This window comes from Apostichopus japonicus, chromosome 1 (genome assembly GCF_037975245.1).
Source record: "Apostichopus japonicus isolate 1M-3 chromosome 1, ASM3797524v1, whole genome shotgun sequence".
NCBI classification, from domain to species: Eukaryota; Metazoa; Echinodermata; class Holothuroidea; order Aspidochirotida; family Stichopodidae; genus Apostichopus; species Apostichopus japonicus.
The window spans coordinates 9642006-9666172 of NC_092561.1; the positions used below are offsets into that span (position 1 = coordinate 9642006).

The 24167-nt window shown below is 37.2% G+C and overlaps 2 protein-coding genes across 3 annotated transcripts in view; both read left to right on the forward strand.

Moving 5' to 3' along the window:
* Positions 1-6069, forward strand: part of LOC139966796 (metallophosphoesterase MPPED2-like) — a 36451-nt gene extending 30382 nt beyond the window's left edge. The window contains exons 6-7 of the mRNA XM_071970160.1: positions 702-956; positions 1361-6069. Coding sequence (XP_071826261.1) covers positions 702-955 — 254 coding nt within the window. The 3' untranslated portion in view covers position 956; positions 1361-6069. The remainder of the gene's footprint in view (positions 1-701; positions 957-1360) is intronic.
* LOC139966892 (ras-related protein Rab-21-like) overlaps positions 1-24167 on the forward strand; it is a 178118-nt gene that overhangs the window by 150100 nt on the left and 3851 nt on the right. The window contains exons 2-7 of one of the 2 annotated variants that reach the window (XM_071970364.1): positions 9312-9556; positions 16266-16325; positions 17328-17435; positions 20344-20407; positions 21539-21593; positions 22585-22673. In XM_071970364.1, the coding sequence (XP_071826465.1) occupies positions 9428-9556; positions 16266-16325; positions 17328-17435; positions 20344-20407; positions 21539-21593; positions 22585-22673 (505 nt within the window). In that variant the 5' untranslated portion in view covers positions 9312-9427. Of the gene's footprint in view, positions 1-9253; positions 9557-16265; positions 16326-17327; positions 17436-20343; positions 20408-21538; positions 21594-22584; positions 22674-24167 lie in introns of those variants that run through there. The other variant, XM_071970355.1, reaches the window with a different exon arrangement.

Sequence of the window (24167 nt, forward strand, 5' to 3'; positions counted from 1 at the left end):
ATTACATTATCATAGCATGTAGCATATCATGTATGAGATCATATCATTGCATATCATTATCATATATATTCTATATTAAATACCATAAATTATTACATTAATGTCATCTGTCATATAGTTTCAGTATAACACACATTGGTAGCAGAAGATCCCTCTACACTTAGTTTCTTCTGTTTTTGTCAAATATTTTCTTGCAATTGTCATAATTTGATTAATGTGTAAATAATTAACTTTTTTGCATTTTTTATTTTAATTCCTTGGTTTACTTTATACCTTTCGCAGTGCTTTGTTGTTGTCCTTCTCCTCGTGGACACCAACTTTTATAAACAACCTTTGTTGTTTTATTGGTGCTAATTATATCACATGTATACTTGTTGTTATTTAATACCATACTACTTCACACAATATTAATATTTAGTGTATTGAATGGGAGGCAGTATCTTATATACCATTTTAAAATCACACTACACAATATTAACTTTTAATGTATTGAATGGGAGGCGATATCTTGTGTACCATTTTAAAATCATACTACCCAATATTAAGTTTTGTGTATTGAATGGTAGGCAATATATCATAAATACCATTTTATAGTCATACTATACCCAGCATTAAATTTTACTGTATGGAATTGGAGCTAGGCAATGTATCACATGAATACCATTTTAAAGTCCATTTTCGCCTGTCGTAACTTACTCCAGGCTACTGCGATCTCGGTCAGGACGCAACCCACGAGGGGTGCGTGGAACTACTGAACACAGTCCGCAAGAGAGTCAAGCCCAAGTATCATGTGTTCGGACACATACCGGAAGGTCATGGCATCACCTCGAACGGGACCACAAATTTCATCAACGCTTCCATCTGTACAAGGAATTACAAACCAGCCAATCAGCCGATTGTGTTTGACCTTCCTACGCCGAAGGTCCCCACAGTGGAAGCCGAAAGTTCTGTATGAGGTCCGTGTTCTGAAATCTCTCTCTTCATTCGTTACTTTTGATAAGATAAAGATTATGCCATATTGTGTATGGCCATGACCCTTACCGCAGAGAGGGGAGGGAATGGGGAAAGAGGGGTTGGGAGGTACCACGGAGACCCCCGATAATTTCCACAGCGGCAATTTGACGACATGGGCGTACGGGCCAACAGAGACAGGATTGATTTCGTAACTTTTGACATGGGCAAGAAATACAATAGTTCCCACACTTCCTCTCCCGCACAAAATAAACTTGAAGCAAACAGTTTATTATATATATGTCATAGATGCACACAATATGACAACAGACCTTTTTTTTATCTTTTTTTAATATTTTATGATTTTTCTGAATTATTTTCGAACTAATGCTTTCTCATTATTTTAAAGGTTTCATCATGGCCATCGGTCTGATATCCTTGGCAGCTAAACGAGGACCAATCTTTTGCAGAATCTTCTGTTTATGAAGGCAACACACCAGCTAAACGATAAGGAAACATTATAAGACTTTATGTTTCATATGTGATGAGTCGCTTGAAGGAGGAGTCATTCTGCGCTTACTACATTTTACCATATTTATAGTCTAACCGTGCTCAGAAACGGGGGATTGCTATATATGCCACTGATAAATCTAACTAATATGTTAAACACTTACATGAAATGTATAAACCATTGGCTAGATGCAGTCTGGATTACAAATAATGTTTTGTGCTTAACAGGATGTTCTGGTGGCCACAAATTGTAACATTTTAGCGCATCTTATAGGGCAGGATATTCCACGCTATTAAAATTAAAATAGAAAGAGAGAAAAAATGTAGCTCAAATAGCTTGTTGCGAACTAATGATTGATTGAACGTAACTTTATTTTGACTGGCTATAAGCTATTCTTCAACAGCAGAAAGTGGATCAAAGTAAGTTGATTATGATGTCATTATGCATGGTTTTCTTTAAAAGCTTTTCCTTTCATATTTTTTAGGATTATGATTTGAAATTATATATGATTTGATATGAGAAACATTTAGAATGTTTGCTTAGCTGTCAATATAATCATTGTGGTTACATCTTCTTCAAAATGCACATTTTTTTTTGGGTAGAAGTTAGTAATTTTTCTCTGTGGATAAATGATTTTAAACATCGTCAAGTGTAAACAGAGACATTTTCAGCTCAGTGACTTTGCCATGATGACATCATTCTTTGTCATTGTTGCCAGGTGCTTGCACAAAACATAATACCAAATTTGACAAAATTCATATATTTGCAGTACAAAGTGCTTTGAGAAATATAGTTTTGGCATGCAAACAAAGCATCAGCAATTTTATTAAGCAGTCAACTTCTACCATCATGATATCTCTTTGAAGAAGCCCTGGGTTATGTACTAAAGCATTGTGGAAGATTAAAATGAGGTAAAGAAGATAATATCTATAGTTAAAGGCATTGAAGACTCGCCCCAAATTGCGTGCCGCCCTCTGAAAAAGTTAACTTTCAGTTGCTTGCAAGTGAAGTTTTTTTCTTATTGCTACAAAATGCAGACATTGATGAAATATGATACCTTGTTATCTTTTATCTAGACCTGAGATGTCCATTGTTGCTATGTACACTGTGTTGTGGGTATTGACCGTAGCTGCATGTATTGACTGTACACTAGTGTCTAATTACCGACGGTAGCAAGCTGTGTGTGTATTTTCTGGGTTCAATGGTGGTGTCTAACAATTCTGTTATACCTCATCCAAACTAGGTCAGATTACTGGCATTAGACGTTTCTTTGTGCGCGAGTCTTCACACCCTTTAAGGTCCACAAGTAATTAAGTTTCTCTATTTATGATGCAATATCTCAGAACGTTTATAACAATGATCTGTGCGGCTTATTTTTTAATGTGAATGTATATATATATATATAGTCAATGGATGACTTGACTTAATAACAGATTTTGAGGATGTTGTTGTTATTGTCTAGAACTGTGGTCCTCAAACTGTGTTTTACAACCTAAAAGAGATTGGTTGCAGAAATTATTTGGTGGATGGTGAGGAAAGAAAGAAACACCAAAATATTCTGTGGAATTTTCAAGAAAAACCCTTTATTACATGTAGATCTCACTGTGCTAGATGAATCACATGCCTATTATTGCTATAAAACTATATGTCTGTATCCCATTCGTCTGGTCAGTCGTGTGTGGCATTTTACCATACAGAGGCCTTCCGTGCATTAATTAGCCGAAGGATATGCATGATTGGGAAACCGAGGTGGGCCCATATTTTTGGAGACAATATGTTGCAAGGGGGAGGGCAGAGGGGGGTTAATGCAGATGAGTGAAAATGAACTTATAAAGGTTACTTTAAAGTACTTTCAACTATGAGACAAGACTGAAATTAGTCTGGATGAAAGGTAGTGCTCAAAATTATTAGTAAGGGCATGCTTTAGAATGATCATGAAGGGCGAAATTTAACCTGTTGTTTCTCGCTCACCAAGTTACTAGAAAATTTGTCTACTTTTGCCGTTCTTTATATGATGTGCTGAAGGCTTGAGAGTGTATAGCAATGATCAGCAGAAAATTACTTCTGTAAACTAAGGTTTTTGGTAATTTAAGTATCGTAGTTCAAAACATGGGACCAATTTATATTTCCATTTTGATCAGTTACACCACTGCATGCGACCAAGCTTGGAAATGTTATAATGTAGAGGAGGGGGAGGGTGTGGGGGGGGGTATATCTTTCAGTAACATTGACCTAAAGTTCTTCTTTTAAGCTTTTAATTTCAATTCCATTTTTTGTTTTTGCCTTTTGGGCTGGGCTGGATTTACCATCTACCCCCTTTTTTATGTTAATGAAAGGTAGAGAGTCAGTCATACATTAGGTTAATTGTTTTTACTGAAAACCTTCAAGCAATGCAGTTTTGGTGGTTTGTGCAATATATGGAAGTGGGACAAAGGGGCACTGACATCCAGTAATATGTCATTTGTCTGTTTGTTAGCTTCTTCGTTCGTTCATGTCTTAATTCATTACCTTTTAGAAATATGTAAATAATTGAAGGAAAAAGAGATTGTCATGATAGGTTTAGCCTGAAGGAAGAGAGAATAAGTTATCCATCATGTAGGCCTAATTATAAGGTGACCATACGCCCCCGATTTTCGGGGACAGTCCCCGATTCCAAGTGTCACTGAAAATGTCCCAGATTTAATAAGCAGTCCCTGAAATTTTAAAGTACGACATTTTATTCACAACAGATTTAGACATGTCGCACAATCTACTGTCCGCCCTTGCCCGTTAATTTTTAAGTAAATGTACATTTAAAAACCATAGATGTACACAAAATACCTCGCACAGAAGATCGCAGAGATGGAAACAAGGACCACTATAATGTAGGGTATGCCTATCTTACTATATATGTATACACAGAGTAATGTACAAGTAATGAAATTGAAGTTGTGTTACTCCTGTGCTGACCTTTAGGCCTACTCTTGGTTATGACATGTCTGTGCTCTACTAGACTAGGGGTTACCCCTCCATTAAGACCCCTTCTCCAGGCTATACACTTCACTTTCAACATTTTTGTCCCAGATTCCTTTAAAAAAAAATATGGTCACCTTACCTAATCATGAAACAGTAATATCCTACTGAGATTTATGTGAGAGTAGGAAACCGACTTTAAAACAAACAAAAAAGTCCACTGAAGCAATTCACAACCAAGATGACCCACCTGAACCCACCAGTAGTCCTCCATCATAGACATGGGTGGGATTGATGGTTAATACACCTCTGCATGTCACAATTCATCCCTTTAGATTTTTATCTGTTGAGAATGGTTTTGTGAGACTGAGGCTATGAGTATGAGATCCTCTGGAAGTCGAGAGCGGTACTAATAACATTGAGAGCCCCCCTTTTTTTCCCCCCATGTTAACAAAATCTTACATCTAGATGATGCGTTTCTATAGTAACGACTGCCTGAGGTGAGATGTGAGGTAGAACATTTTAAGACCTATAGTTTCTGGATGAAAGATTCTTTAGTAGGATAGAGTAAATTTAAATTGATCACATTGAGAGGAATTTGACTTTTTTTTTATTGAGTCATTGTATCCATGGTTACACCATTATTTAAGTGGTTTACCAATTAATGTCTTAATTTTAATTTGAAGAAACTGAAGTAGCTTTGAGACTTTCAGCATTTTAAAGGGACACAAGCCCAACCATCATATTTGCATAATATTCGGCAGAGATCTTAGTGAAAACCATCTCCCCACCCCCACCCTCCCCTCTCTAACCAGCTAAGAAATATCTCGTTCCGTTTGTGAGATTTACTCGTTTAATAGCTCTGTCATTTTGTAAATCTGTGGTGTCATAATGTCACTAGGATCTCAAAGCTTTTGCTCTCTTTGCTTCTGTGAAAATGGTTCAATATTGTAGATTCAGCATTTTGCAAAACCCAATTACAGAAAATAAACATCGTAGCAGATAAAGACAAACAGCATAAATTGAATTCCGCGTGGCTCAAATGATGTCATATTTAGACTTGATCAAGTCTTCTGCCTTGAGTGTGAAGTAACATTAAAGTTGTGATACCTTCCAAATGGATTAAGATTTCTATTAGCTGTTTGGAAAAGTTTGTTCATGACAATTATCTCCATCACATAGATCAATAAGGATGGTTGGGTCTGTGTCTCCTGGCTGTGGGGTCAGGGGGGGTTCATGACAATTATCTCTATAATATAAATCTGTGTCTCCTGGCTGTGGGGCAGGGGGGGGGGTCATGGCAATTATCTCTATCACATAGATCAATAATGATGGTTGGATCTGTGTCTCCTTGACGAACCACGCAATGAATCACACAACACAACACCGACATAATTTAATTCAGAAGTGGAAAATAGAAATAATCCTGATCAGTTTTTCTTCTTTCCTTTTCTTTGTGAAAGGTGTGTGAGAAATATCAAAATTGAGTTGATTGTCTCAATTTCATTACAAAAGATACTGAGAAGGAGATAAAATCAAAGCCAACCAGTGTTCAGCTATGTTAGAATTTATGGGAAAATGCCAGCTTTAATGATGCATGTCCATTTAAATTAGACATTTAAATATATACATGAAAATAAAATGTCTCAACCAGATATTTATGGGTTGTTTCTTTTCTTTTTTCATCTTTTTCTTTTTTCTTACTTCTCTTGTTTGTTTCTTTTATTTGGTTAACTTAATCAGTTTTGCCTTTATTAAAAGTGATAAAAGCTGGAAAAGTCAAAAATAACAATGCAAAAAGAATGATTTAAAATAAATTCAACAAACTTAATTTTGGCAAGTTGTAGGCCATTAAAGAAACCACTGCTATGAGTCCAGATTGTATTCATATTTCACTTTACATTATTTTGAGAAATGAACCTATAAGCACCTAAGGCTCATCAATTAAAGTGACTGAACTATGATAGTCTAAGACAGAGACCATTTAGGTAGGCTCGGCAGTTGCAACAATGAACTCAAGAAAGAAAGCAAAGGAGTGACTATTATTACTTACAAAAACATGTTACAAGGCATTACTAGATTTGTCAAGGATAAAGTAAAACGAACATTATTTTTTGAGTTAATAGATTTTATAAAACGAAGGGTTATCACCAAAATATTCCTTTAAAGAAATAAATGAAAATAAAGTAATATTGTTGAAGAATTTTCAACTGAAGTTTAACTATGCTGTCCACACATTTTATGTGTTTTCACACTAGAACATTTTGTATTTTGTAATATACTGTTAGTGGGCGGGGGGGGGGGGTGTATGGGCCCTTTAATTTATTCTAGGGGTCCACCCCCCCCCAGAAGTATAACATGGTTGCACCCCTGATGTGAGTCTTTGATAAATGAGGCCGTGATCGTATATATCTGCCAATTGCAAACCGCTCCCCTATGTACGTCTACTGTAGGCTTTATTGAGGAACAACCTGTGAAATGGTTTCAAAGCTGACTTTTCCGGAAAATTAAGAGGGCGGTATACTCTAATGAATGGTCTTTTGAAAAGCGATAGAAATATAAAGCAGGTTCGGGGATGCATATCAGTGAAATGAGCTAAACTTAAGTTTCAAAACTTTGGAGGGGAACATTTACAACGGAACATCTTTAAAACAGATTTAGTAATAGAATAGTTCATACCAAGATATGTATTCCGTAACTGCCGTTTATTGATCTATCCCCATTCATTCTTCTCTCCCCTTCCCGTTACCCCTCGCCCCATCCTGACCCATACATCCCGTATGCGAGTATCATGACCGTGAGGCAACTACTGTGACAGATCATAGAATCAAGAGTTTAAACGTACGCGTGTTTAAACGCATAAAACGCATAAAAAAAAGGTTTATGGAATTGTGTGGCGCTCTTCTTCTTTAGAAATCACGGTTCCCTCTGAATTTGGAATAAGCCACGAATGAAGAAGCAACAATACCCCCAACAAGACAAAACCAATCTCACAACTTCAAAGCAAGGTTACTCTATTGCTTCTAAAACTGACAATAATGATGAACGAAAGTCCACTTAGGCCTGCTTGGTTTAACTTTATGAAATGGTAAGTAGGCCGAGTAAATTCAGAGAACGTTATAGACTACTCCAGCATATAGGCTCAGTACGTTATGCGATTTGGGGATGGGGTACGTGGTGTGGGAGGAATCGAAAAGATCATTAACCATAGAAGGACGAACTTGACACCGGTAGAATGCCTATATGTCAAAGTTCAAATGAGTAGAATTAGAATAATGTGTTAAGGAATAAAATATATCTATAGCAGTCAATACTTTGCGACAAAACAATATAGAATCAGACACACTAATTATACGCATTAAAATTCTACTCCTGGAACAAGAACGAAGGCGATAACTCCTGAGGGACAGAAGAGACAAAATCCTCGCTCGCATGTATTCATAGGATATGTTCTTGTGTGTGAAGGATATATTCGCAAAGAAATGTCTTCCTTTTGTTCAGGAAAATTCGTATTCTATCGGAAGCCTATAACCGTCTTAAGGTGAAACGAGATGAACTATACGGTTTTGTTCGTGTGACAAGACATTGTAACAAAGTTTATTCGAGCCGTCGAATTTCGGGAATAAATATATTTTGACGAAATTTGCCAAATTGTCGAGTTGCGGCGTTCCAGAAGAATTTGAGATTATAAGGCTACGGTGGACTAGATACTACATTTAATTATGAAATTAGATGTTTTATCACGACTAAATTCGACAATTTTCTCGGACCGTGCTCCCAAATTTCCGACTTGTATAAAAGTTTTACAATGAAAACTCAAAATTCCTACTATTTACTCGAGAATTGGACTTTCTGCTTTTACTTTTTCTCGAATTTTCTGCGATATGCAAAGTATCAATTTCGACAATTTATATCCCGAGCAAACTTTTGACTGTGTCACTTCTGAATGTTCCAATATATTTTGTCTTGTATGAATTTTTTTTATTGTTCCTCACAACCTCGATTTTTTTTATCAACTCTTTGTCTGACTATCACCAAACACAGTTTACGTTATCTCAAGTTGTCAACTTTCCCTGAAATGATTATTTTTTGCCCAAAAAATGTCGTCGTTATACCGTTAGGCTATGTGTCGAAAATTTGAAATACATATTTTATTTTGAAATTCCGTCCTTGTTTTGTTATATTATCAATTTCATTTTATTTAAGCTTTCTATTTTCATTATTACTTAACATTATGAAGTTTAAGCACAGCATGTTCTGTCGAGTTGCTGCATTACATAGAACTAAGGCTACACTTAAAGAGATGGTATTATAAGGTGAGGGGGAGCGCAGAGGGACGTCCCTCGAGCAGTTTTGTGATAAGCCTCAATTAAAATGCAGAGGGCCCCTTAGAAGTGAAACATACTCATTTTCCATTTTGCAATAAAAAAAGTACACTTCTGTAGAAGTACCCTGCTGTTGAAGCAATAAGAATTTGTGTAAACAAAGTACACAAAGTTTTCCAGCAAAGAAATGTGTACTTATTAATTTTTCATTCAAATACTTCAGTGCGTTTGAGGTATTGTAAAGAACCCACAGATGTCGGAACGGTTTGAGGTGAAAATTGTACTTTGTCGGCCTTCGCATCAAGATCATCTACCCGCCGACGTGTGTGCCCCTGTTGCCATATTGAACCCTGTTCCGTCGACGCTTTATCCACGAACAGAGAAAGCGCTGGTGGTTTCGGGTGATATACTTCAATCACATCATGCCTTTACAAAAAGCCGAAACCGTGTTGCCATCATCATTAGCATTCATACCTTAGAAGGGTGACCAAAACAAGACCTTTGGATATAGGCTAGACATTGCCTCTGTATTATATTTTCGTATGCGCAGTGTAATGCATCACTAATATTTTCGGAAACGTCGCTCGCAAATTGATGGTTTTGTGGTGGATTGTAAACATACAAGTCATTTGTTCCTCGTCAGTTTCTTAAGCAGTTTGATATATTTGAGAACAAACAGATTTTGAAAATGTCTGCTTCCAGTTCTGGGGCTAATTTCAAGGTGGTGCTTCTCGGTGAAGGTTGCGTAGGGAAGACGAGTTTAGTATTACGATACGTGGAGAATAAGTTCAATGACAAACACATAACAACTCTTCAGGTATATGAAGCTTGAAATTTGACGTTCGTAAACTCGTAGAATGTCAACTAATGTCTCATAATGCATGCATGATTAATGAATTTGATGTTCACCAGACCAGCCCCTGCGAACGTGGTGGTTCATATTCACTTTCGTATAACTATTATAACATAGCCTAATGTTAGGCTATGGCCTTTTGCGTGTTGTTCCAGTGATTCCCATAGGTAGTAACTAAGGCTAGCCTATGTTAGATCTTAGCCTAACTTAGGCTGCTATGTTACTGATACCAGGCTAGGCATAATACTACAAAACTATAGCCTGTCATAATTATTCCCTCTCTCTTCTTGCTTCATGGGTATGTCATCCAGGTAGGCTACTCTATGCCCACACAGGTAATAACAGTAAGGAGTGGTGCATGTTCATATAATTATAACTAAATGTTAGCCCTAATGAGTATCGTCTATGGGCCTAGTAATAGTCTGCCACTGTTGGACACCTTCCTGAAATGAAGCTCCGTCCCAGTAAACAAACTTGAAAAATGACCAAGTTCACTTAGCCACCATCTTGGTGTGGAGGTAGGCCTACTGTCGCAATTAATGTGGGAAATCGTGCATACTGGTAATTTATTGTTGAGTGCATATAGGGGAGAGAAATATTACATAAGGCCACGAGAATGAAAGTTATAGATTTGTGTCCGGACTTTTTTGAAAACACATGAGGCTTTTTTTCATTATTCATTATTCATTATTTACAACTGCGCATGCGTAGCTATCTACATAAACCGTTCACGCAAGTGGTAATGGTATATAAACGACTTCAAAATACCATGTCACAGTAGGGGAGAATAAAACCCTGGCTTTGAAACACAACTTCTACTACTGTAGTACTAGGCTAGCTGGATGGGGATGCATTGAATTTATAAAAATGTTAAAATACCGGGCTCCTGTCTGCAATATGATGTACACAACTAATGATAGCCTTCATGACTTGGTCACTACAGTGCATTGACCTGGAACAGTACGTACGTTCGTAGGCTAGGCCTAGATCGACTGCTTGTTATCCTATGCTTTAGCATTACATTGGAGACGATCAAAAACACCGCCGAACATCGACCAGTGAATCGTAAAATTTCACATTCTGATCATGCCATCCATCAATATTTGTATATCGTATGCAATGTCAATAAACTTTGTTATAGTTTAGCCCTTTTATTTCAACAATTCGAGTCTTCAAACTATAGGTAAGTATAAAAGATTGACAGGATTTCTTACGTTTCGTTCCACGAGAACAATGCATGGTATCAACGCACGTGTGCGCGTGGAGACATTGCGAGAATCCGATGCGCGGTTGGAGCGATTTGACCTGTGACCCCGATGACGCCGCGACACTGGCAAAGCGATGATACTGTTTTCATAGCTGCATTTATGTGATAAATAGATCGCCTTTCCGCTGTGCGCGATTTGGATTTTTTTTTTTTTTATAATGAAATTGTTTGTAATAATGAAATTTTTGGAAATAATGAAAATTTTCGTGCGGTAGCTTTTCAGGCATGCGGGCGGTGGACGCAAATCTATAACTTTCATTCTCGTGGCCTAAACATGGTTTGGGTCGTGAGAATGAAAGTTTTACATTTGCGTCCACTGCCTGCATGCTCTGAAGCCTCCTGCCGAAAAGTTCATTATTGTAGAAAAACATGTATTATTTACTGTACATATAAACACTCTCAATCAGAAAAATTCAAGTTTTAAATTATGAACAGTTATAAAGGGTATAGTTAGTTCTGTATTTATAACACAGTATGTGTATGCAGTATACCATCACCAACAAGCTTCGATCTTCACTAGCAGTTAAATACATACATATGAACCTGTAGATTGCAAATAAATCGTGGAAGAAGCTCGCTAGAAATAAATGGAGTTAGTACTTAGGCCTAGTGCAACTCAAGTTAGGTTTAGGCCTTCTTCCTGTAACTTCTCAACAGTAATTGTGTCTCTTCTTTATTTTCCACTTTGGTTCAGCCAATATGATGAGCTTTAGATATTTTTCTTTTTGCTAAGTGGATATTTTTGCCTCAAAGTGATTCATCTTTGAAACAAGATCTACAAAGCTCATTCCCTTATTGCAAGTTACTGTACCTCCCACCCAACCCATGGAATGACCTAACAGTTGAGGAACTACTGTATTAATGCAAAGCTGCAACTCATTCGGTTGATATTGAAGGATATGTATTTTTAAATTGTTTCACATTGTTGCAAGCATAAAGTATTAAAGATATGTACAACACTAGACGTGTAGGAACTTAGCACAGATTCAAGCACACAAGTTTGTTACAATCCTCAGGTAATAAGTCAAGGTATTGCTCTGCAAAGAACAACAAAGTGGAGTGAAACCTTTCAGTTATCTGGACACGGTTGAACCTAAAGTTGTCCAGATGTAGCAAGAATTCTCCTGAGTTTTAGACTAGTAATGATTTACCTTGCATTGTACATACTGTACGTAATAGCTTGTCTCCACGATGTGACATATGGTATGGTAACATAATCACACTGATGGCTTTTGTACTAGTTGCAAAAACTATTCAGAGGTGTTCCATTGACTTCTATCAGGCATTTTTTTCTTCGTCCGATAGAAATTCATCATCCTTGATTTTACTTAAACTTGCCTTTTGATTGTCTGTACATTCAGTAGTAGGTCTTATATAATGTGAGGCAGAGCACAGTAAACCTGGTCACTTTAATATCTTTTGAATATTGCTGGGGAAAAAATGGCCAAATTTGCTCTTTTGTTTATTTTGATAACAAGCTGTGGTATTTGTGGATAGACACTGAAGGTGCTGGAATGTAGTGATGTTAAATGTGCAGCAACATTACACAGAATATGAATGGTTTTATGGTAGTTGTGAATTATCCAGCTGTGGATGAACTAGTTTTTACTGTACTCTCGAGATGATGGAATGGTAGTAGATTAATGATGACAAGACTTGCCTAATCTCTTAATCTGTTTTGAATTATTTAATCTGGATAATCCAGGATTCGGATGAAACAAGGTTTAACCATACCCTCTCCAGTTGATAGTATGATAGCAGATTATGTTGGTGATGACAAGACAGACCATACAGTTTCTAAGAATGTTGACATGGTGCGACACCTACAATAAGACAGCTTCAAATGTCTCCTTTATATGCTTCGCAGTTAGTGAACTAGATCAATGGACATCATGGGATGCCTGCAAATGACTTTTCATTTATATTTTGATCTCGTCACTCATAATCTTACTGTACTGGTAATTACTTCAGTAGATATGTAATCAGTGAACTTCATAGTTCAGAATCAAGTTAGACATGCTCAAAGTCATCTAATCCAGTTTTGACAGGTTTCCTACAATGACGTTATTATGATGAGGTACTTCTTATCCACAGGAATTAGCCCTTTCGCAAAGAATGAGTGAACCGATACAGGCATCATGTTTTGTATAGTGTTGACTACATGCAATACGCCTGTATTGTATCGTGTAATTGCTAATGTACATGACAGCTGTCCATGCTCTGGTGGTTGCACATGTCGGAAATGTGAAAGAGATGACTAATAAGCCATGGTGATATGCATCAGAGCATCGATATGTTTGTGTTTATGATGGAATGCAACATATCGTACATGTATTACATAGTAAAATGCCATGCAAACCAGATAACTTGCTATGCAATTTGCAAAGGTTTTTGTACACGGAAACCATATAGCACTTTAATGTGAGACAAATTACAGTGCCTTTGAAACTGCTACACAAAATTTGACCGCTAAATTATTCCCTGGACTGTACTGTATATTCCTCCCCTTTATAATATTGTCAATTGGCCATGGATATTTCAAGCCTTGTTTGAGGATCACATACTGTTGTGCCCTGTCAATATGTTCTGTAGAATTATTATCTAGCCATGGATGTGTTCTAGCTCGTTGGAGATACAGTAGAATAATTATCCAGTGTCCTTTGTCATGGATCATTCCATCAATGTTCTTACAATTTTTTTAAATAGTAGCACACATCCTTCGATATACTGTATGGAAATCAACATTGGTTGGTCTTTTTCTTTAATGTTATTTTTTGGCCAATAGAGGATAACAATCTACAGAGACAGTAATTTGAAAATGTTTCTTTACACTTACTGACATCAATAAGGTTAAATATTACCCCAAGAGTGAATCACTCATGATTATAGATGTGAAGTTTTTTACTGGTCACTGATAATTCTGTTTATATAGGGGAGAAGCTTTTCAAAAGTCAGGTAATATGAGGGATTAAACTCACTTCCAAATCAAATTGCAATTCAGAAGAAGTTTTTGAGTTTACTTACTGGAATGTTCAGTCCTTCAGCTGCTTTAAAACTGTAGCTGTTACGCAAATTTCTTTTCATAATTAAACTGCGGTACTTACAATGTTCTGTACCATGGGCCTATGTTACCAAACGATTGTAACCACGCACAGTAGATCCCTTAGTAAGATCGATGGCTATGCCAATTAATTTTATGATTATTATATCGCTCTGTCAGATTTCACACAAACTAACCAATTCCAATATGCAGCTTTTAACATCATGTAAACAACGGTGTACCCAGAGATGATTTTCAAATGTCATTTATCCTATGCTATGTTATTTCCACACTCAATTACACTAAATTAAACTTGAGCAGACTATGGTGGTAATATGTAAGGCCATACATGTAGAAGTGTTCAAAAGTACAACATACCCCTGACCTCTCACTGGATAGCTCATGTGTTGTTCATGGCACTCTCCAATTTTTCCTTAATCATGATAATCTAGGCATTTAAGAGTGAGTGTTGAAAGTTTTCGTCAAGTGCTGGGATCTAAGAATCTGTACTCGCCAATAAACAGATTTCCTATGTGGTAATAGAAGGCTTTACCAAGGTCAAACATTTGCTTTGTTTCCCCAAGTTTCGCACGTCACATACTTCCATTCATCCTCTTCAGCATCCATAACCAGGGAAAAACCATGTTTTGTTTTGTAACTCTCAAAACAGATGTCTTCATGTTCCCTTTGGCGCTCTTCCTGTGGGAGAATGCTGGAGCAATTGATGTTAATGCCAGATGGAGTAGGCCACCAGCTAAGAGTCTTTTTGTTTTGACAATGATTATTGTGTTGCCTCTTAGGAGTTGTGTTAGTCATGGAAGTAGTTCCTTGATATGACCTTTGATATGACTTGCATTAGACTAAGTAGACCAGCCACTTTGATCGATGAGCCTAGTTTTAACTGAAAAATAATTAGAAAGGAAACAGGATATTATGAAGTCACTTTTTATTAGAGGCATTTCTCCTGGTTTGCGAAACATTTTAAGCTATATTTCAAAGCTATTTTAAGCCATTTTAAGCTACACTTTAAGCTACACTCCAGGCTGGGTTTTAATTTTTTAAGTCCCTACTGTGAAAATTAAGCGTCTTTTTTTATCTTTCCGGAAACAACTTCCCCGAAAAGGGAAGCCTCCACAATGTTACATTAAAGTTTAATCCACCATTGACATAACGAAGTTGATAATGACCTTTCTGAATAGTTTAAAATAGATTTAGTGATCATCTCTGAAATCAGAAGTTTAGTCATGTGCTAGAAGATGTGACAGGTTACGTATTTGCTAATATTAAATTATTAACCGCGTGGAAAAACTTGTTAGTGTTACCAACAATATTTAATTTTCATTAATTATTCTCTAAAAGTAAATACTAATGTGCTTTTAACCTTTCTCGAAAATCTGAAATCTTCTATCAATGTCTAGTCTTGGAAGTGAGCTCTCAGCAAAGCATTTGGATAACAACTGATTGCCAGGGTATAGAATGAACTGAATCACCATTGTGACAAATGTGGCCAAAATGATTTAAAATGTCCATTTTGATGGTTGTGTGTGATAAATACAGGTGTGAAAGAACTTAATGGGATGGAAGATTGCTTTATACTGTCTTAATTACCAGCCATTTAATGAGCAAACTTTGCATCGATTACAATCTTTGATTTGCGTGATATCCTCATCATGCATCTAGAAAATTCTCTCTAAATCTGTGATCAAAGTACAAAACCTGTGTTAATATCTGAATGTGTCATTTCTCTTGTTGTTTGTGTATCCATTCTCCGTAATCATGTCGTCATTTCATCTCCGTGGAAACGAGGAACGGCGGCACTTTACCGAACGTTTTGCACAATTGGTCTTTTGTAGTCCGGTGTCAGTTAACGTATTAACCCTTCAGAAGCATCGAAAATTCTCTGATTTCCCTGTAGAATTCAGATGATAACGAATGTAGACTTGTCTTTGAAGCAAAACTGTCCAATTTACAATTGTAGTAATTGTTGAGGTCAGGAAGGATGTTTCTGTCGTTATCAAACGTAATCGGGTATTCTCCAGCATCTAACCTTAAAGCAGGTTGTTTTTTGGGGGGGTGGGGAGGCCGGGTGAATTAGCATTTACTCTTCTCTCTTCTTTGTTATCTTAAACACTACAGTACACTGTAGATTTTCTCTCTCTTTGTAGTGAGAAGTTTTATAATCAGATGTTTCATCACCTCTCGTAGTCCCTCCTCGTTAATTTTTCGGTAACTTCTCTGTTTTGATTGAGTGTCCTTGTTTTGTTCGTTTTCATTTGTTTGAAGAATCACGAGTAAACGATTGAAAGCCTCCTCCCGCTGATTCAACAGCTGATTTTTGTCTTCTGCTATTTCATTTCCTCTTGCAGGCCTCGTTTCTCAACAAGAAATTAAACATTGGTGGCAAGAGAGTTAACATTGCTATTTGGGTAAGTTTCAGACGTTGGTGTCGTTTCGATCGCCAGATGCTTTCGTAGTTAACCTCTTTGATTTATAAGGCTGTGCATAAAGTTTGTGCCTCTAGTGGAGGTAATTTTTATTCAGCCATGAATATCTCTATGTGTAAGAGTAAGTTGGCCTGACGTTTCGATCCTTGCAGGATCTTCTTCAAAGGCTAAATGACAAGTAACAGTAACAGTAGAGACAAAACACATACAGAATACAGACAGGTTAATGAGCATGGTGAACACATATAGACACATATAGACAGAAGAAAAGTTAGTCATGTCCTTCCTGAATGTTGAGCCCATGAAGTTGAATGGCGCGAAGGTGTTGAATCCACAGCCTCTCTCTGCTGATTCGTACTAGGTCAGGACGGCTTCCTAAGGATTCAATCCCCTGTAGGGACATGTCGTTAATGGTATGGTTGGGAAGGTTAAAGTGTTCTCCAACTGGTGTCTCAGTCTTCCACGTTTTCACTGTGGATCTGTGACCATAGAATATCTCTACTCAGGAACATGGCCATGACCAAATAATCACTTTTCCTCTGAGAGTTGACAATATTAGAATTGAGAAAGTTAGAAAGGATTGGATTTTTGTTACGATTCACTGGGAGATGGGGGTAAAAACAATAGAGTCTCATTCAGGGAATTCAATTTGTTGGTGGACTCTCCATTTGCATGAATTAACTATATAGCTAGATAATATTAAAGTGGACACAAGCCCTACCATAATCTTTGGCTTGAGTGACAGATATCTTTGTAGAGTACAACTCACCCAAACAAGTTAATTGACAAATAACTGTTGGTTTATCAGCAAAAGTGCCCATCTTTCTGTGTCCAGTGAGATCTACAGTTGCTATTCCCTCGACAGGTCTTGCAATTTCCCAAAGTCTTCCTCCTTGACTATAAATGTTTGGTTTAAATATGTTTAGAAAGCTCTGTGTTGTTATTTAATACCTGTGCACCCTTATAACGCATTTTATTTTGTAGGACACAGCCGGACAGGAGAGGTTCCACGCTCTAGGTCCAATTTACTACCGAGACAGTAACGGGGCAATATTAGTCTATGATATCACAGATGAGGACTCATTCAGTAAGGTAAGAGGAAAAGGAATGTTGGATGGTTTGGAGGGAACAACATTTATGGCTCCTTGATGATACCATGGCAATTACTTTACTCCTATCTTACCCGTCTCTACTTAAAACATGTACTGTACTTCCTCATCTGTAACATTTAACACAATTGTTTTTTTTTGGTATTGTGGAATGCAAAAAGAATCTCTGCGATCTTGATCTTGTGTGTATGTGTGACACCTAGTTTGTATGTGTGACACCCAGTTTGTATGCGTGACACTTTGTTTGTATGCTTGACACCTAGTTTGCATGCGTGACACTTTGTTTGCATGCGTGACACTTTGTTTGTATGCGTGACACTTTGTTTGTATGCGTGACACCTAGTGTGTATGCGTGACACCTAGTGTGTATGCGTGACACCTAGTGTGTATGCGTGACACCTAGTGTGTATGCGTGACACTTTGTTTGTATGTGTGACACTTTGTGTGTATGCGTGACACTTTGTGTGTATGCGTGACACCTTGTGTGTATGTATGACTTCTTGTGTGTATGTGTGACACCTTTCCTTGTAAACTCTCTAACTCAATTAGAAAAAAATTGGATTTACTTCATACTTGGGACATGGATCCACTTAATTGAATTCAAGAACCCTGCTGTTTTCTACAGAGGTCAAAGTTAATTTGAAGTCAACAGAGTTCAAAGTCTGAATACCTTGTAAACTCTAACTTCAGAAGTACAGCTTGGATAATCTTGGTCCTTGGTACACTATATGGATCCACCTTATTGAGTACAAAACCCTATTGCTTTCTACAAAGGTCATTTAAGGTCAAAGTCGGTAAACTCTAACTCCAAAGTACAGCTTGCATTAAAACATGTGCTTCCTCATCTGTAACCTTTAACACAATTGCTTTTTGCTTTATTGCTTTATTGCTTGTGGAATGTAAAAGGAATCTCTGTGATTTTGATCTTGTGTATATGTGTGACACCTTGTGTGTATGTGCAGGGAGTTGTATTCCAACAACTCCCTGGTATGTATGACACCTTTCCTTGTAAACTCTATTACTCAATAAGACAAATTTGGATTGACTTCATACTTGGGATATGGATGGTCTTAATTGATTCAAGAACCCTAGTGCTTTCTACAGAGGTCAAAGGTCGTTTGAGGTCAACAGAGGTCAAAGTCTGAATACCTTGTAAACTTTAACTTTGAAAGTACAGCTTGGATTATCTTGGTATCTGGTACAGTATATGGATCCACCTGATTGAGTACAGAAACCTTATTGTTTTTAGTGGAAGTTAAAAGTCATTTGAAGTCAAAAGAAGTCACAGTCTGAAAACATTGTAAACATGATAACTCCAAAAGTAGAACTTGGATTTACCTCACCCAATACATGTGGAACCACCTAATGAGTACAAAACTTTCGGTGGAGGTCAAAGGTCATTTGTTGGATGTCAACAGAGGTCAAAGTCTGAAAATTGTTTGAACATGATAACTCAAAAGTTAAACTTGGACGAACGTCACACTTGTTTCTTGGATCCACCTTATCATACATGTATAAAAGAGCCCGTCTACGCATAATTTACAGTAAATGTTCTCACACAAAATTATAACATGGGGCAAGGAATCACTAAGCCTTGTGGATTTCTGGGGGATGACTCCCAGATCCCCCCTCTTAAATGGGAGTCGCCTTCAAGGATCCAAGGGCCACATCCTTAGCCCCTGCCTACATCAGTCAGGGGAACTTTTGGACATGCTGCATCCCCCCCTCCCCCCCCCCGTCAACTACCTATTGAAAACCTGCTCAACTTGGGTAGTATACCTTGAAATACTGAGATCAGAAGAAGGTACTGTAACAATGCTTCCATCTATACAATAGTTTAACTATATGCACACTTAAGAACACACACACACACAAACAGGTCCTTTAATCTACTTAACATGCACTGAGCAACGTACTCCCAATCAATTGCCCTTTGACCTTACTCATTAAGATGTTACAGTAAACATATACACTGTATGTTCAGTAGGAATAGTGGCACCTGGCAAAACAGTAGTTCTGTTTGGCTACGACTCACGTAAGCCTAATTCATTATTAGTTATACTACAAGGCTTACATAAGAGTTTGAAGTTTCAATTCCATTATATGGTATTTATTACAATCATTACCTGTGCAGTTACTTCTAACTTACAGAATAATTGTAACTTTTTGTAAGAATGATTTGGTTTGTGCTGGAAGGGTCTACCGCCAGTCTGTTTTCTGCAGTTGGCCGAGTAGTATTTGAATAATTTTATCAGTGACCTGTGTACTTGAGGGAAGATGAGGACATGATGAGAATTGAATTGGGGGGGGGGGGAGGAGGTGGGGAGCAGAGGTGGGATTGGGGAGAGCTATAAAAGTTGTATCCACCTGGGAATGGTGTCTTGAATAATAATATTATCTTGTCGTGGAGAGCGATTGTTAGACATCTTCAGTTTGGCGTAGGTGTGGCAGATTGGTGATATACGTCAAGGTATTGAACACAAAAAGAAAAGAAGAAAGAAAAAGGAAGAGAGATTTTATATGACAGACTGGGTGTTTGGTGAATTTGAATAAATTAATTCAGCTGTGTGTTCTGTTGGATTTGCTATTCAGCTCCAATACCCCCCCCACCCCTATAATTTGTTTCTTTAAGACGACAATTAAAATTATGTTCTATACAATATGTTTCTGTGGCCCCTACCACCAACCTTTCCCCCCCTTCCCTTCACTCCAAACTTTCTTCAAATGCTTTGACTTTTGAAAAGATACTCTTTGGATTGGTTCACTTTGAATTGCCCAACCCCCCCCCCCCCCCCTATCGTAATTAGCATCTACTTGCAGTAATTATTGTTGTTATACCTTTGTTTTATTGTCATAAATTTATGTACTCTCTGATTGTTTTTTTCAAACAGGTTAAAAACTGGGTGAAGGAACTCAAGAAAATGCTAGGCAATGAAATAAATTTATGTATAGCAGGTAAATTTTCCTTTTGATTTCTGTTTTTGATAATTATTCAAAGACAAAACCGCATCTGTCAAGTTAAGCAACGTTCTTAACAAGTTTTAATCATACTCGGGTTTTGGAAAAAAGTAGGTCGCGTAGAGTCTCATTTTCTGTCAATCACCTCAAATTTATAGTAAGGGACCAAAGGACGGCTAAATTTCATGGTAACGGAATAAATGAATCAGTAGTGGAATTTCTTTACTTTTAGTCAACGGTCCGTGAAAGATGAAAATCATATTTTTCCATAAGATGACCGCATTTTAGTGCATGCTGGGATAACTTAGCGGGAAATATGATTCACAGATTCAAATGTTCAAGATTTGTCAGGATAAAATGATGAACGTTCTATGGCAGGGGTGGGCAACCTACTGCCCACGGGCCACATGCGGCCCGCCAGTCATTTTTTTGCGGCCTGTGAGTGAAAAAAATCAATTTATTTTACATGATCATCTAGCTGGCACTTAGACTTTATCTGCACTAATGATGCTGTCAGGTAGACCTATTAATTATCAACTGTACTGTATTGACATTATGTTTTTGTGAATACAGGTAAGTACACACACCTATTGCTTGAAAGTCCTCGGAATCAAAGGTTTGAAATCAATGTTGCAGGTCGTTGGTTAGGTGCAGCCCTGTCAATCTTTCACTCCTTAAAGCTGGCCCATTCATTCAAAAAGGTTGCCCACCCCTGGTCTATGGTGTTCACTTCCTCTTAAGAAAAGTTATTCTGTGGAACATTCTAAAATGCAAGTCAATACTGGTGAAATTGTTGGGTCATCCATGGGATCTCATGATTTTATCCAGTATCGCAAAAATGCTATGAAAGATGGTCCAATTTACTATACATATCCAAAAGACACGGCAACTTTTTTTTTTGTTACACAGGAACCAAAGTATTTTATAAGATACAAAATTCAGAGACTTCAAAACGGCTCCCAGAAAATGTGCGCACTCAATTATTACTGTAGCTGCTAGATAAAGAGAAATTGTCTAGTTTGTTAGAAATATGAAAATTATACTCTTTTGTTTTCATTTCGTGGAAATATTAGAAAGGACCAAACAGAAGATAGAAGAAACAGTTTTGTATTTTTGTTTCCTCTTCAGGTAACAAAATTGACCTAGAGAAACAGAGAAACGTCACTGTGGCTGATGCAGAAGAGTAAGTTGGCAACATATATATCTCAGTGTTGGATTTTCAGGAATTTGAGAAGGTTGCCCGAAGAACTACCAGTTTCAAAGACTTTCAAAGATTTGGTAGTCCTGCAAAAAACTTTGTAGTCCTTCCAAATTGAAAATGAACACAAATAATACAAAAGAAAATTTAGCGATAGTACCTGTTTCCTTATTAATTACCCGAATCCTACACAGTGTGATTTTTTGTTTGTTTTGCAAACCGATGGTTAGGCAAGATTTTCCATTGTGTTAGGCTACCATGTGGTCGAAGATAACAGCAATAACGAAAGTATTCCATGGATACCTTAACTGCGTCACAAATTCAGCGGAATAGGCTAGATTTCCCCCATTGACTGTTAGGCAACCATGTGGTCGAAGATAACAGCAATAATGAAAGTATTCCATTATAATAATTATATTTAGGCTCAATAATTCTTCAAAGCCTTCATTTTTTTAGGTCGTCCGAAGGACTACCAAGAACACAACATTTTGAAAGATTTGGTAGTCCGACGTCGGACGACCGTGAAAATTCTACACTGTATCTTATGTCTGCATTACTTTGTTGTGGAGTTGGTTCTGTATGTAGGATGGAATATTCATGAAAAGGACATATGTCTGTTTTGTAGTTACCCAAAACGTTAAAAAAAAAGGAGAGAGTTTTAGAAAATAGAAAAGAATTAGGAAAGAAAGAAAAAAAAAAGAGAAAGGAGAAAAAACACAATTTTTAAAAACAAATCAGATTGAATGAAGTAGGGACCCTAGTAGGTGTTTACAATATATCAGTCACTTGCCTATTGAATGCATTGTTTGCTGGACAAGGTTTTTGGAGATATCACCCGTTATGCAGCAGTGACGTGTCTTAAATTACTTGAAGAATATATGTGATTCCTGAAAGGTCTAATGTTCAATTGCTATGGTGAAAGGTATCATCGTTGAAGTTGATTAATGGAGGATGTATTTTTTTCATTTCTCATCAGATATGCTCAATCTGTCGGTGCTAAGCACTATCACACATCAGCTAAACTGAACAAGGGAATTGAGGAAATGTTCTTGGAACTAAGCAAAGGTAAGGGATAGTCTTCATTTCAGTCTTTAGTTAAGGGATAGTCTTCAATTCAGTCTTTAGTTAATGGATTGTCTTCAATTCAGTCTTTAGTTAAGGGATTGTCTTCAATTCAGTCTCAGTTCAGGGATAGTCATCAGATGAGGGATAGTCTTCACTTAAGCCTTCAGTTAAGGGATAGTTTTCAATTCAGTCTTCAGTTAAGGGATAGTCTTCAATTCAGTCTCAGTTCAGGGATAGTCTTCAATTCAGTCTCAGTTCAGGGATAGTCTTCAATTCAGTCTCAGTTCAGGGATAGTCATCAGATGAGGGATAGTCTTCATTTAAGGGATAGTCTTCAGTTAAGGGATAGTCTTCAGTTATGGGATAGTCTTCAGTTATGGGATACTCTTTAATTCAGTCTCAGTTAAGGGATAGTCTTCAGTAATTAAGCAAAGTCCTTGAACACCATTCACTTTTCTTCCAAGCTGTCCTCTCTCAATTTTAAAATCAGATTGCTAGTGCATTGCAGGTGCCTTTGTCTACACTTCTCCCTTCCTTAGCTCCCTCTTTCCCTACCTCTTACCTTCCCTCCTCCTTCCCTTCCCTTCCCTCCTTCCCTTCCCTCTCTATTGCATTCCCTTTCCTCCCTCTTCATATTCATAGAGATAGGGGAACATGTTTGAAACAAAAGGAAACAAACTCTTGGTGTCTTTGTCTACACTACCTTGTTAATACAGATTTTATATGATGCCATTAATATTCACCACAACCAATGTAAGCAGAGAGGGTGCAAAGGTTGTTTGCTCTGTGACAGACTTGGAAGTTTTATGTATTTTCCATCAAAAACTGAGTGCTTAAGGTTTAAGTGGTCATCAGTCATTTTCAAAGTAGAAGTTTGTCTTGACTTTTGGCCCCATTTTCAGTACCACTTGATGCTCAAATTCTATAACACATTACAAGGTTTCCTATCAAATAACGGAATAAGAAAGACCAAAATTTTGAAACTTTCCTGTTGTTGTTTGTCATATTGTAGGTATTAAACATGTTTTTGCATGTGATAAATAGTATTGAGATAACTTTTCAGGACAAGGGAATCTTTTAATCTAGAACTGTTTTAAAAAAAAAAAAATTTAGAACTGAACCTTCAATTATTTGCTAACCAACATTCATTTTGTTGAACAATTTTTAGAAATGTGTCTTACTTTGATAATTCACAATCAAACCCAGATTAATACTGGGTTAGATAAGCAGAGTGACTGCAAACAGAGTAGGGTGAGGGTAAGGGTAAGGGAGGAAATGGTGGAGGTGGGTGGGGGGAGGGGTTGGTGGTGGTGGGTGCATGTCAGAGTCTAAAAAACTGGCCAGCACTCTGCCATTTGTTTCCTTTGCTTTGGAATATTACAAGTCCTGTCCAGTTCACTATTTCCTAGTTTTTTTTTCTAATGGTTTAAGTTTTTCAAAAAGAGAAACATCATATCTGTTGCTTGTCCCAAATCCTTTATATATGCAAATGAG